Here is a 13,353-nt window from a genome sequence, read left to right on the forward strand (position 1 = left end):
GTGTGTGTCTGGTGGTCTTAAAGTATACATCCCAAAAAGGCAAATTTCAGTCTTATTATTTTTGCATTCCTTTGGGGAGAGCAGGGCACGTGGCAGTTACTTCAACTCTGCGTTCTACTGGGAAGAGAGGGTCATGATAAATGAAAGACAAATGCATACCACATGGTAACAAGTGCTGTGAGGCAAACAAGGTAAAAGGCTAGAAAGGTGGCCATTGTTTTATGACATGGGAAGCCATGCAAAGTCCTGAGGGGAAGTAAGCGACCTGGTATCCATCTGGTGGATGGGTGTGCCAGACAGAGGGGACAGTGAACAGGAAAGGACTCGCAGGGGAGAACACAACTGGAAGGAAAATGGAGGACCATTTGTGTCTTGGGTAAAGATACTCCAAGGTTTAAAAGGGAAAAAGGCAAGGCACCTGCACAACCGAGAATGGTTGCAGCCTAGGATGCAAGTGGTTTGGCGAGAGAGGAGGGTAGGACCAGGTTCTCTGGAAGGCTTCTGTAACTCTGGGAACTTTAGGCAGGAGGAAGCCACTGTGCTCTGGCAGCAAAGGCACTAACATCAGAACACGCAGAGGAGATTATCCATGAAGCTTTCCATACTCAAAGCCTGTGTTTATCCAACATTGTATGCTGAGATCTAGGGGATAAAGACAGCAGTACAGGGTTGGCCCAGTATCCCCAAGACTTTGGGTTCAAGTGCTAGTACCACAAAACCAAAACATTTTTGTAAACCAACCAGAAAGAATGTATTTAAAGGTTTGTTTTTTTTTAAAAGGCCATTGCTTTTCATTAAGAAGAAAACACGTTTAATCAAATGCATGCAGAAGACAAACACTCAACCAGGTCAGAGCTGTGTATAACTAGCAGCTTCCTTTCTTCGCCGACTGCACGTCTTCGAAGCGGCACCACTACTGCTGTGTCTTTGCTGTACCTTCCCAGAAATACACAGGTCGTTATAACAACACGTGAACGTAGCCCACTTGCCTCATTTTGTGGGTAAAATGGCAGTTTGTTCTGTGGAATCCTGTGTGCCTCATTTTGTCATACGTTCTAGCCTAGCGAACATTCCGTAATGGAACGTTCAGGATTCTTCTTGGGCTCCATCAAATTCTTTTGGATACAGAGCACTAGAAGCCCTGGGCCCCGTCCTTGATTTGTTTCCTCGGTACAAATTTACACCTGTGTACTATTTAAGCCACTGCAACTGCATTAGCACCCAAGTACCTTTGCCTACAGCACCATCATCTCCCGCTTAGATTTGGATAAGCCCGTAGCTGGTCTTCCTGCCATGACACCTTCCATCCTTCCCTCCAATATTTGCCACTCGTTAGTTGGAGAAGTTGAGGAAAGGTAGACCACACATTAATGACCTTGATATTGGAAGATCCTAGTTAATATTCCCAAGCCACTATGACGCAGGATGTTAAGGATCGTCTTTATGCTAGTCTCAAAAACAGGGGACAAAATATGCAGTTATTTATAATATGTAATTTGCCAGGGAGTGCTCCAAAATTAAAACTGTAAAAAAGCTGGGCGTGGTGGCGCACGCCTTTAATCCCAGCACTCTAGAGGCAGAGGCAGAAGCAGGCAGATTGCTATGAGTTCAAGGCCTGTCTGGTCTACAAAGCACGTCCAGCATGGCCAAGATAACATAGAGAGACCCTGTCTTGAAAAAAAGGAAAACCTTGTACATACATATTTACTTCTGTTTAAAATGGACATAGATTGTTATTAATGTGTTGGGCATAGATTGTCATATCTACCTGACTGGGCCACAGGGTACCACTCAACAAACATCCTGAATGTGCATGTGATGGCCTGGAGAATGTGTGTCTTGGTAAAGCAGGTTGCCCTGGTGAATGTGGGTAGTCCTCATCTAGTCAGCTGGAGGAGGTCTGAGTAGAATTAAAAGACCATCCTCAACCGAGTGGGAGGGATGTCCTACTACTTAATCTCTTTAAGCTGGGGCATAGGCCTTCCCTGACCTTTAACTCAATCTGAAACAGGCATTTCTTACATCAGGAGCCTCCTGGCTTTCAGACTAGGACATGACCTCCGGGTTCCCTCTGCGGAATTTTCACCTGGCGTTGTACCAGGACTAGCCTCAAAGGTGCCCATGTCTCACTACTGACAAAATTCTGCAAGGGTGGGCTCTTGCTCAACGGGGGCTCACAGCTGCCTGGGAGCTTGTTGAAAATAATGCTGCTCTCCTCTCAGGGATTCTGATTCAGGAAGTCTTGGGTGGATCTAGTAATCTTCATTCTTAGTAAGGCTCTCCAGGTGGCTCTGACGGAGGTGGTGTGGCTTGCACGATTTGAGCAGCGTGCCCTTAGGGAGCAGGCCAGAATTGCTGCTTTTCCAGAATGAGACATAATGCAAAACTGTGGTACACAAAGCAGCCAGACGACTGGAAGGATCTCCCAGAAGACGCGTGTTGCTAAGGAGGTTATCTAGACTCATCATCAAAGGCTAGGGAAGGGTTGCTGATGTGTTATCCATAGTCCCCGCCTCTACACAGGAGTCCAAGTTATGCCCAGCATTGATGAACTTGAAAATTAGCATCAAGGTGTCAGGAAAGCTTGAGTCTAGGACACCATAGTATTCTTTGCCCTTCCCAGTTTCTGTTTCACTGATGTCGGGCTAAGGAAGCCAGATAGACCCACACGGATAAAATGTTGTTTGGATACGGATGAATGTACACAGCAAGAGCAAATTCCGTCTGGGGAAATTCAGAAGAGTGAATTCCAGTCTGGTACACAGCATCAATGACGGCCTGGACATCTGTGTAGGGCATCTGGATGGGAAATCCTGTGACCTGCATCAAGTTAGAACAACACAAAGACACATTACTGTCTTACAAGTCTGGAATTACCATAAGCAGAAAGACCACAGAGGCCTCGGGTGATATGGCAGTCATAACAGTAACTGTCCTCTGTGAGTGACTGTGATACTCTAGATAGAGTGTTAAATAAGCCACAGATAACTTGAGGTAAGATCTGTCATCACCCCAGCTCTAAAGACTGGGTGGAGCAAAACCAGGCCTGTCGGATGCCCGGATCTGTACAGTTGACATAGCACAAACATGGACCCTCTAAACAGCACACTGCTAATAAGGAAAAGTAAGAAGGATGTAAGTGGAATTTTTGAGGGGCTTACTCAACAGCAATCATGTTTATATGAAGTCACTACTGTGAGGCCATATTGAAGGAGTGGGGAGCATGGATCTAAGACTGTTACATATAGCACGCAGATGGCAACCATGAGCCCTTTATTCAGCCCCCCACTGCTTCCCTCAGGCAGTCTTCTCAGCCTTAAACCTGCTCACGTGCTTTCCCCATGGGCTTGAGTAATGCACTTCCCTTCATTGGCTCACCTAACGAGCTCTCCTTGTTAGTATTTCTGATCTGCCACTCTAGCCCACCACCTCTGTGAATGCACTTGATTGTATCTTTACTGTTCACTGCCATAATCCCAATGCTAAGTGTAAACTCTTAATCCTCACCACAACTATAAAACAGACTTTTTTTTTTAACCTTTGTTATCCAGTGAGGCAAGAGGTATAGACAGGCTAGGTGACATGATCTGGGTTGAAACCAATGGATGGTCAAATAGGATCTAACTACAGGTTGCAGTGCTCAATCTTGACCTAATTATTGCCTCCTGTGTATTATAAGTCAGATATTTTTACATCGAAACTTCAAGCTTTATACCTAACTATATTTTACTTATCTCTTTAACTCCAAATTCTATCAAAAACAAAGAAAGTTAGCGACTTCCTCCCTATTTCTGAATGAATGGTGCCTGCGGACTCCTCCCTGACAGCAGAAGTACTCAGCTCCTAAAACAGAACTCTTCTTCGCCCTTTGGCTCAGCGCATTCTCCTGGGAGGCGTCCAGCCTCCTGGATGGTAGAGTGGGAGATTCTCACTCTTCAGATTTCCAAGTCATCTGTCTTTGGTGACCAACAACCAGGTGTTTCAGAGATAGTTTTAGATTGCTATGGCTTGCCAGTTAACAACAGGTTAAAACCAAATGCCCTTTGCACATTAAATCATATACAAACCCAGTAAAACTGTAGCAGCCTTTCCAGTTCACTGTCTTCAAATGAAACAAAATTTCCCATGTAAAACTCTAGTTTAGGAAGGATTTGTCGCAGAATAGCAGTGCACTGTCGATTCCAGCACGTTGGCTGCTTCGGTCGCCATTCCATCATTTTACACTTTAGCGCCCTTTCTATCCTATAGTAAGAATGCAGAGATAATCGTGACAAGTTGCTACTTGCGTATTAAATATCACAAGAACGTTGTCACTTCACAGATGAAAAAGAAACCTTAAGATTTGGGGTTGAAACCAGGCATTTATGGTGAGAAGTTCCAACTATGATTCACATTGACCAGTCAGGTAGGGAGAAGCAGGCTCTTGTTGGCTCTGGAAGGCCAGAAGCTTCCATGCATAGCCAGAAATAAGTCTACAAAGAGTGTCTCTTCCAGATACCAAAGTATAAGGAGCTGCTGTTTGACAGCGTCTGTCATGTGATTACCGACTGAGGTTTTTTTACTTGTCAAGACCCCTCTGACAAAGGGCATCGTGTTTCCAGGAAATTGCCTTTACAAACACTCAGCTATCTAGTCAGGTGTTACGGGTGGAATCATTTGTTCAGTCAACTCAGGATGTGGACTTGGGAGGAAAGGAGGCGGGCAAGGAACATTTGGTGGTTACACTTAACCCACCCACTCACACTAGAATGTCATTTCACAGGGGCACAAAGCTCTGGACCAGCCTTGTTCTAGTGCCTGGTGGAGCCATGGTGGAAAACCAGGGGAAGGATGTGAGTTGGTTCAGGGGGTCCTGGGAGTGAGATGACCTTGTGGAGTTGAGTCTACAGGTTTATTACAGAGAAGCTGCCAAGAGTGTCTTCCTGACTGGGTTTACATTGCAACTCCTGACTTTGTAGTGTGTTGGCTGAAGTGTGCAGTGGGTCTCAATGGGGTTTGGCATTGGAGTGATTCACCTTGGCATAATGACCCAAGTGGGGCCTGGGCCCCTAGAGCCTGGAGTTTAGATAGTTCTGGAAGCAGTTTGAATGCAAACCAATTGAGAAACCTTTCTCTACTGTGTGTGTTCCTTGTTTTCTTAAGAGCTAGGACATGAGGGCTGGAGAGATGACGCAACAGTTAAAAGCACACTGGCTGCTCTTCAGAGAACCCACGTCTGATTCCTAGCTCCTATACAGTGGCTCACAGCCACCTGTAACTCAGTTCCAGGGGATCCAAAGTCCTCTTCTGGCCTCTGTGGGCACCAGACACACACGTGGTGTCCAGACTTACATACAGGTAAACACTCACACATATAAACATATTAATAATAGGGTTTTTTTTTAATCTAAGAAAGGGGTAGTAATGGTTGGGGATGGAATAGGCTTGAATGCTCACAAGAAAAGGCAGTGAAAAATGATTTTGGTCACAGCATTTTGCGTGGCTGACAGTGGGTCACAAGCCAGGCTGCTGTGTGAGTGTGAGCCCCTGCAGGAGGTCAGATCCAGAGGGTGCTGTCACATGTGGAAAAGGAATGATGCTTACTATAGTCTATAACCCGTTTGGAGCTTGACTGAAGTGCTCCATAAGGCAGTGACTGTATGTGTTTGGGGAAGTGGGGAACATCCAGAAGTGACAGTGTTGTTGGGTGTGTATACTATGCAACTGATGTATTTTCCCCACAACTGTAGTCTTAGCTATTAACCTTCATATTCTTCTTGAAAGTGTTGGCTCTTGCATAATTATTACCATAGGCTTATCAACTATTTACACTAAGGATACTTCAACCATGGCCAATGATGTCCAGAGTTAAGTTAGACCATGCTTTCAGGGGATACCTCTGTTGGTAGAGGGACCATTTATCCATGTCAACACCGAGATATGGTAGTTCAGTAGGTCTAGCCATGGTAATCTCCCTTTCTTGCTTCTGTTGTCGAGTCTAACGAGTAATTTGAGAGGCTGGGCTAGATGACTAGAAGGTGGCTGGAGAAGGGGAGGGTGGGAGGACACGGTACCTGCTCTTTAGATCTTCTACCATGCCTTTATTGGTATCAGAATAAACTATTTCCTCAGGCTGAAACAGAGACAGCTGAAAGTTAGCAACAATCCTAGAGGCCACATTTATATTCCAGTCACCCCTGACGTCCTGGGCTGGGAAAGCTCATGCAAGAAGTCAAACAAAGATCACCATTTCCTTTGGTCTCTACAGGGTTATAAAAGAGATTTGTTTTAAAGATTTATTTATTTATTTATCAGGTATACGATGTTCTGCTTGCATGTGTGCCTGCCCCCCAGAAGAGGGCACCAGTCTCATTATAGATGGTTACGAGCTACGATGTGGTTTCTGGGAATTGAACTCAGGACCCCTGGAGGAATAGCCAGTGCTTTTAACCTCTGAGCCATTGTTCCAGTCCATAAAAGAGATTTCCCCCTATGGATAAAGCTCATTTGTTATTCTCATTTCTTTTTTAGACAAGCATCTGGCATATTTACTGATACCACCAAATAATCTCACACTGTGATCTCCTATAATCATGATGACTTTGACAAAATCACATAACATAACATAACATAACATAACATAACATAACATAACATAACATAACAACTCTGTTCTAACTCGCAATTACTTTGCTCATTAGAACAGGAACAACGGTTGTGACTGCTGCTCTGGAGTCTTAGAACAACTTAAAATAAAGCAATGCATGTAAAGCCTGGCATTTAATGGGATGCTCAGAAGCATCAGGTAATGCTATTATTCTTCCAGCGTGGTCTAGAACCATCCTTCTCTGGGTCTGTTTCTTATAGCTAATAGGAATCAATTTCTTGTGCCTATATGTGCCTGCAAATGCATGTATACTTAAATACACAGAGAATCCATTTCATGCTCCCATCTCCAAACCTGTGCTCCACTCCACACCTCTAGCCAACAGTAGGGAGCAATGTTCTTCATGTTTGCTCATTTCCTGTCCTGGCTTGGGTTTACCTTCCAAGTTCCTGCCTAAGCCAGCTTTACCTTCCTTGTGAGAGTCACAGGACCAGTTTTTGTTTTTGTTTTTGTTTTTGTTGTTGTTTTGGTTTTGGTTTTGGTTTTTGAGACAGGATTTCTCTGTGTAGTCCTGGTTGTCCTGGACTCACTTTTGTAGACCAGGCTGGTCTCGATCTCACAGCAATCCATCTGCCTCTTCCTTCCAAGTGCTGGGATTAAAGGTGTGCGGCACCATGACCAGCTCTGTTTTTGTTTTAAAGTTTTATTTATTTTTATTTTATGTGCACTGGTATTTTGCCTGCATGTATGACTGTGAAGGTGCCAGATCCTCTGCAATTGGAGTTACAGAGAGTGGTGAGCTGGCATGTGGGTGCTGGGAGTTGAACCCAGGTCCTCTGAAAGAGCAGCCAGTACTCTTACCCACTGAGTCATCTCTCCAGCCTCCATAAGATCAGTTTTAAAGGGCTGGTTTCCGACAGTAGCTACTGGGACAGGTGATCCCCAGAGAAGAAAGAAAGTGTAAAAAGGGAACCACACTTGATAGGTCACTAGGTTCCCAAACTGTGGCCCCAGAACTAACCCCAGACATGGGAACTTGTTAAAAATGCAAATTTTCAGCTCTGCTTTCATGGCCACTGAATCAGAAACTTGCCTTAACAAGTCTTCTGATGATTCTGACACTTGCTGTGGTTGGACAGCTGCTATAGTAAGAGCAGCCTCAGGCCCACTGAACATGGCAGAACAAGAAATAAAAGTCTGAACTCCAGAGACACCTTGAAGGGGCAGCATCAACTCCAGACAGAGTAGGGAGACGGATGCCCTGACCCAGCAGCCATTGCGTACCTACGAGGCAGCTCCTGGGGCATTAATGAATCCCTTCAGGCCTGAGAATGAGTTTGGCTGAAGGTACCTCTCTTTGCAAGGACTTGTGTTCCTCAAAACTTCAGAAAGGTTCCTGTTAACCCTGGCTCTGGGTGTGGCTGTCGTGCACAATGAAATGTGTGTTCTTGATCATGTAAAGTAGTGGTCATTCAGATAGTGGCTTATTCTGCAATGGATGTGGTAAGGCAGGAGACTGACTGGAGAGGTCCAGCTCAATGGCAGTTCTTGCCTTGCATGCACAGAGCTCCGGGTTCAGTTCCAAGCACCATAAAAAGCCAACAGAGATGCAAGTCCAACAGTCACAGAAGCTTTTGAAAAAGTGTGTTTGATTATGGCCTCCCATAGTGATGTTGGCTTCTGACTTTCCTGAAGATTAAGGCTCAAGTCCCTACCAGGATTTTGCTCATATCTCTGCTCATGCAACATATAAGCCAGTCTGAAAGCTCCTGGAAAGACACTCCCTGGCCACTGCGGTCTTGTTGCAAGTTACCCCCTGGAGGCCACGCCCCTGCCCCACCCCAATCCCTTGCCTCCCTGAATGAGGCAAGTTTAGCTTATCACCCACTTTTCTGAAGTTCCCCCTCCTCCTCTTCCTCTCTCTCATCCTGCTATAAGCTCCCAAGAAACCCAGTCATGACTTCTTCGGCAGCACACATCGCTCCCCCTGACTACTGTTGGGAATAAGGATATGTCTTTTACCTTGTGGCAGCTACATCTAATGCAGCACCAACTGGAAACCACTAAACCCCACCTGACTGGACAAGAAAAAGTAAATAAATAAAAAGCAAAACAGGCCACAGCGAACAGACACAAGACCTCTGAGCAGATCATTCTCTCTCTAGGAGGCAGCAGAGCTGCAGCCACCGCTAGAGCAGCGTGGAGGAAAGGCATGATGGGAGAGGTGGTGCGTGTGGTTTGCACAAGGAAGATAAGCACATTTCCCCTTTTTAAAAATGGCACTTCAAACAGGAAATATAAAAATACGCACATATGCTTAATCTGTGGAGAATGTTTAGAAGAATGCATAAGCAAACGGTGGATGGCAGTTATTTCTTGGGAGATGGGGAAAAGGACAGAAGACTTTGAAGCTGGGGAAAACTCTATACTGCTTGGCATTCTTGACGTTGGCCCCTGTAACTCTGCATTCCTTTTGATACTGTGAGTTGCCTTGCAGCCACAGACAATCATAGGGAATGATGTAATGAACACCCACCCAACATGCGGCCACTCAGCTATAAGTAACCATTGCATTCTCTTCTGTATGTGTTTACATTTTTACCCATTAGTTTTATTTATTATCTATTTTCAGTACTGAAATTTATTGAACCCAGTGCCTTATGATTTGCATGATAGGCAAATGCTCTACCACTGAGCTACATCCCTGGTGTCCTTACTTTAGATTAAAAAGCAAAAACAAAAGCAAAAAAATGACAAGCCAGCTCTCTATGTGTAAGTAGTTCTCAGCTGTTGTTCCGGTGTCTGCCTGCACGCCACCAGGCCTCCTGCCATGATGGTAATGGACCAAACCACTGTGTCTGTGAGCAAGCCCCAGTTAGGTGCTTTCTCTTATAAGAGTGGCCTTGGCTATGGTATCTCTTCAAAGCAATAGAATAGTGATTAAGTCAGAGATTGGTACCAGGATAGTGGGATGTTGCTGGGACAGACCTAACCATGTTGTGTCAGAGATAGCAAAGACTTTCTCAGGCCATTTGTGTGAAGACTCCGCAGTGTCTGCTGAGCTGAGGCTGAAGAATCAACTGTGATTAAGAAGAGGGCAGCATCACAGAGGTGAAACCTTTTGGGAAGTGTTTCCTCAGAGTCAGCACATATGTATACTATACTCTCTAGATCTCCTGCTACGCATGCTTCTCTTTGTTACTGTTCTCCCTCTGCCAGTCTAAAGGTACCTTCTAACCTGAGTTTGGTATTTAGCATTCTCGTAAATGCCTTTATAAATCCATTGTATATAAAATTATGTATACGTGTACATCAATACATTGGTACACAATGGAGTTTTCAAACTTCACTGAAGTGGGTTTGTACTTAGTGCATTACATCATATCTGCTTTATTTTTCTTCACACTACAGTTTTTATATCCACTCTTGTTGATGTGCATAGCTCCAGGCCAGTGCTTCTCTACCTTGGCTGGAAACTGCACATCAGGGAACTTGAAAAACTACTGCTATGCAGATACTTGTATGTCCTAAGGTCATACACGCACTGACTGAGAGCCACTGTAGACTGGTTCAAATGTTTTCCACTGCTGCGGAAGAATTCACTGTATGTATTTCACAACTCACAGACGAATTTCCTAATTGTGAATTGTTTCTAGTTCCTTGCTATTTCAAGTAATTCTCTGGTGACCACTGTATTTTTCTAGCCCTGTGCACGATCTCTAGGGAACAGCTAGACGGTTGAATTGTTGGGTCACATGTTGTGCAAGTTCAACTTTATCGTTTTATCAGGCAGTCTACACCTCCTCCATTTTCTGCTTTTTGTCAACATGTCTACAATCCTCCATCTTTTATTTAAGTTATATTCCCTGAGGCTAAACATTTGAATTTCTGCTCCTATGAATTGGCTTTTTCCTATTATTCTATTCTCTCTTTTTCCTTCTTTCCTCCTCACCGCCCCTCCCGTTTCTCTTGTCTCACAGCTCCTAGTTTGTGGACTCCATAGTTGTCCTCAGTCTGCGACCCTGTGACCCTCAATCCAGAAGGTGCTATTTAGATCACAGCTCAGATCTGCTCAGTCATGGCATTTAAATTCTGGTCAGTTCTGGCGTCATGCCTCCTGAACACCAGGGCTTTTCCCTCCCATCTTATTTCAAAACCAAGGAGAAGGAGAACGTCATCACAACCAAGGCTTCAGAAGCGCTGCCTGCTCCAGCTCCGTCATTCGCTGAACTGGTTATAGACCTTTCTGCCATCCTTGCTTCAGCCCCACCCATGGGTACTGTTTCTGTCCAGTTTTCATTCTGCAAGGCAATGACTATGGTTTGGAGTCCATGAAGCACTTTTGTTTATCAGTTTTCATACTTGATCATCACTAGACATAAAAACTATGCCATCAGAACATTATATTTGGTGTTTCTGATGGGAAAGGTTGTAAGAGCTAAGTGACATTGGAGAGGACATTCTTTGTTCCCAATTTCTCTTTTTCTGCAGATAAAGGAAAGGAGTCAAAGTAGCCCAAACATAAGCTGGATGGCAGAGAAGATTGATTTTTGATGAACACTGCCGAGTAATTCAATATTCGGGCTGTCACAACTAGCAAAGATTAGAAGCAATAGTAACACTCGTTCAGATACACCTGAGTGAGAGCTTACCTGTATACTCTGGGCTTTGGTCCCCTGAGAGTTTTTTGGAAGTAACTGTTTCCAGATGCTTTCTTTTGAGTAGTCAAAATGCACAGCCATAGGTGCATTGTTTTGTTGAATATTAAACCAGACCTATGAAAATTTTAACAAAAGGTCAGTGTAAGCCCACAGGGATACCCATAGCGGGTAAGGATGATGCAAAGTTTTACAGCCAGCACAAGTGGCTCAAGCCTGAGCCAGGAGCAGACTCAAGGGCTCTCCAGGGCAGCATGAGCTTGGAGGCACCATCTCTGGAAGTGTACAGACCAGCTTTAAGGGTAAAAGATGGCCTGACCCTTGACTACAGACACTACTGAGTACCATGACTTTAAAGTTCCTGGGTGATTCTAATGTGTTCTCAGAGTTAGTTCAAGAAATAAATCAAACTATTTTCTTCATATACTTACATTTTTTTCGTTGAACAAACAGTCCACACTTTGCAAAGGACAAAATGGGTCAAACTGCTTATGACACTGCCCTGTTGTTGGATTCCAGAGCAAACACTCTCCGGTTTCTTGAGTCAATACATAAGCCACATGCCCCTATATAAGGAAGAAGATTCAGTTATGTTTACTGTATTTGTTGACTACCTTCTATATGTGGAAATTATAATTATTCTGAGTTTTAAAAGGCTTTCTTTGGGGTTTAAAAAAAAGTTGTTGTTTAAAGAAAAACAACCTGGCAGCAATAACTAAAACAAAACAAAAACAACAAACAAAAATTGAAGTTGCAGAAATCCTCAGACTAGGTAGTATGAAGTCTTAATGAGAGAGCCTGCGACCCAGGGCCACTGCTAGAGGTTCTTTAGCGTGCACCGATGGCCGTGAAATATGGGACTCTAACAATATCAGCATTCTATGATGACTTTCCAACAGACTTTCCTAAAACATTTTGTGGCAGCGTTACTTTTGTGTAATTCACGCAGAACTGCTGTGGAGACTCATTCTGGTTAGAATATACTTGGAGACTGAGTACCAGGCTAAGTGAGATAAACTGGCCTAAGGCTCAGAGGAGATTGTTAAAGGAGTTTAAAATCTGCTAAATTCAGATTGAGAGAAAGACTTGGAAGTAGAAACTAAAGTACACAGGTGCGCATGCACACACATTGATAAGATAGGATTAGTTATGGGGCCAGTGAGGTGGCTCAGTTGGTAAAAGCCTACTGGCCTGGTCCCAGGAACCTGTGTGACGTGGAACGAGAATGCGCTCTCAAGGTTTCCTATAACCACCACATGGTGCTGTGGCATGTGACTCCTCACTAATAAGTAAAATTGTAAAAAGTTTTTTTATATATAATTTGCTTTCCATGTATCTTTTTAATAGTGTTGAGGCTTAGTGAAAATAAATAATTCAAGTAATAATAATATTTAACATTCATTGTTTATGCTAAGACTCACATGGATTTTCTCCTTTTAATTAATTCACTCTCAGTTCTGAAGGAAGGAATGTTTATTATGCCCTTCTTTAATGAGAAATCAGAGTTTAAGGGGCTAACGTGATCGTGACGGTGATTTACTTCTGTGCAGAGGTTAACAGGATATGAGAGGCAAGTCAAGCGGAGCCCAGCCCAGACCAGTCTCAACTCTGCTCTGTGCAGCCTGACACTCCTGCGTCTCTGGCCCATAGCACTTGGTCTTCATCACTGTGCACCTCCACAGCAAAGAGGAGGCTCCGCCCTAACCACCAAACTGAGGTGAAACTTGCCTCCAATGGAGTTCCTTTCTGGATACAAATAAAAGTATTTATTGAGCGCTTGTGTGTTTACTGCCACCTAGTGGCATTTACAACTACGGCAGGGCATCAACAAATTTGATATATTAATAAGCTATGGCATGGAATTTGGGGAAATAAGTCATAGTGACAAAAAAAAAAAAAGTCCACAAGGCAAGACTGGAAATGCTGAAACATGAGAAGATATCCATATCAGGCTAGAAGCAGGCAGGGATACATTCTGAATTGTAAAATGCTTCCTCCCAGTAAGCACGTGCTTCTGGTCAGTTCTCATAAGGTAAAGTCCAGAAAAGACGCCATTAGAGTGTTTGTTCAAGGACTTGCCATGTGCTATCTAGAACCCAGAACGGTGGT

The 13,353-nt window shown here is 44.0% G+C and overlaps 1 protein-coding gene across 6 annotated transcripts in view; it reads right to left on the reverse strand.

Moving 5' to 3' along the window:
• Positions 1–1,608: 1,608 nt before the first annotated feature.
• The window catches only part of CC2D2B (coiled-coil and C2 domain containing 2B), a 75,674-nt gene continuing 63,929 nt past the window's right edge, over positions 1,609–13,353 (reverse strand). For 4 of the 6 annotated variants that reach the window (XM_084749615.1, XM_084749617.1, XM_084749614.1 and 1 more), the window contains 5 exons: positions 11,676–11,810; positions 11,239–11,361; positions 6,054–6,112; positions 4,068–4,242; positions 1,609–2,820 (listed from right to left, as the gene is read on the reverse strand). In XM_084749615.1, the coding sequence (XP_084605741.1) occupies positions 2,632–2,820; positions 4,068–4,242; positions 6,054–6,112; positions 11,239–11,361; positions 11,676–11,810 (681 nt within the window). In that variant the 3' untranslated portion in view covers positions 1,609–2,631. The other 2 variants (XM_084749619.1, XM_084749618.1) reach the window with 2 other exon arrangements.

This window comes from Acomys minous, assembly GCF_964271855.1.
Source record: "Acomys minous genome assembly, chromosome: 2".
Classification (NCBI taxonomy): Eukaryota; Metazoa; Chordata; class Mammalia; order Rodentia; family Muridae; genus Acomys; species Acomys minous.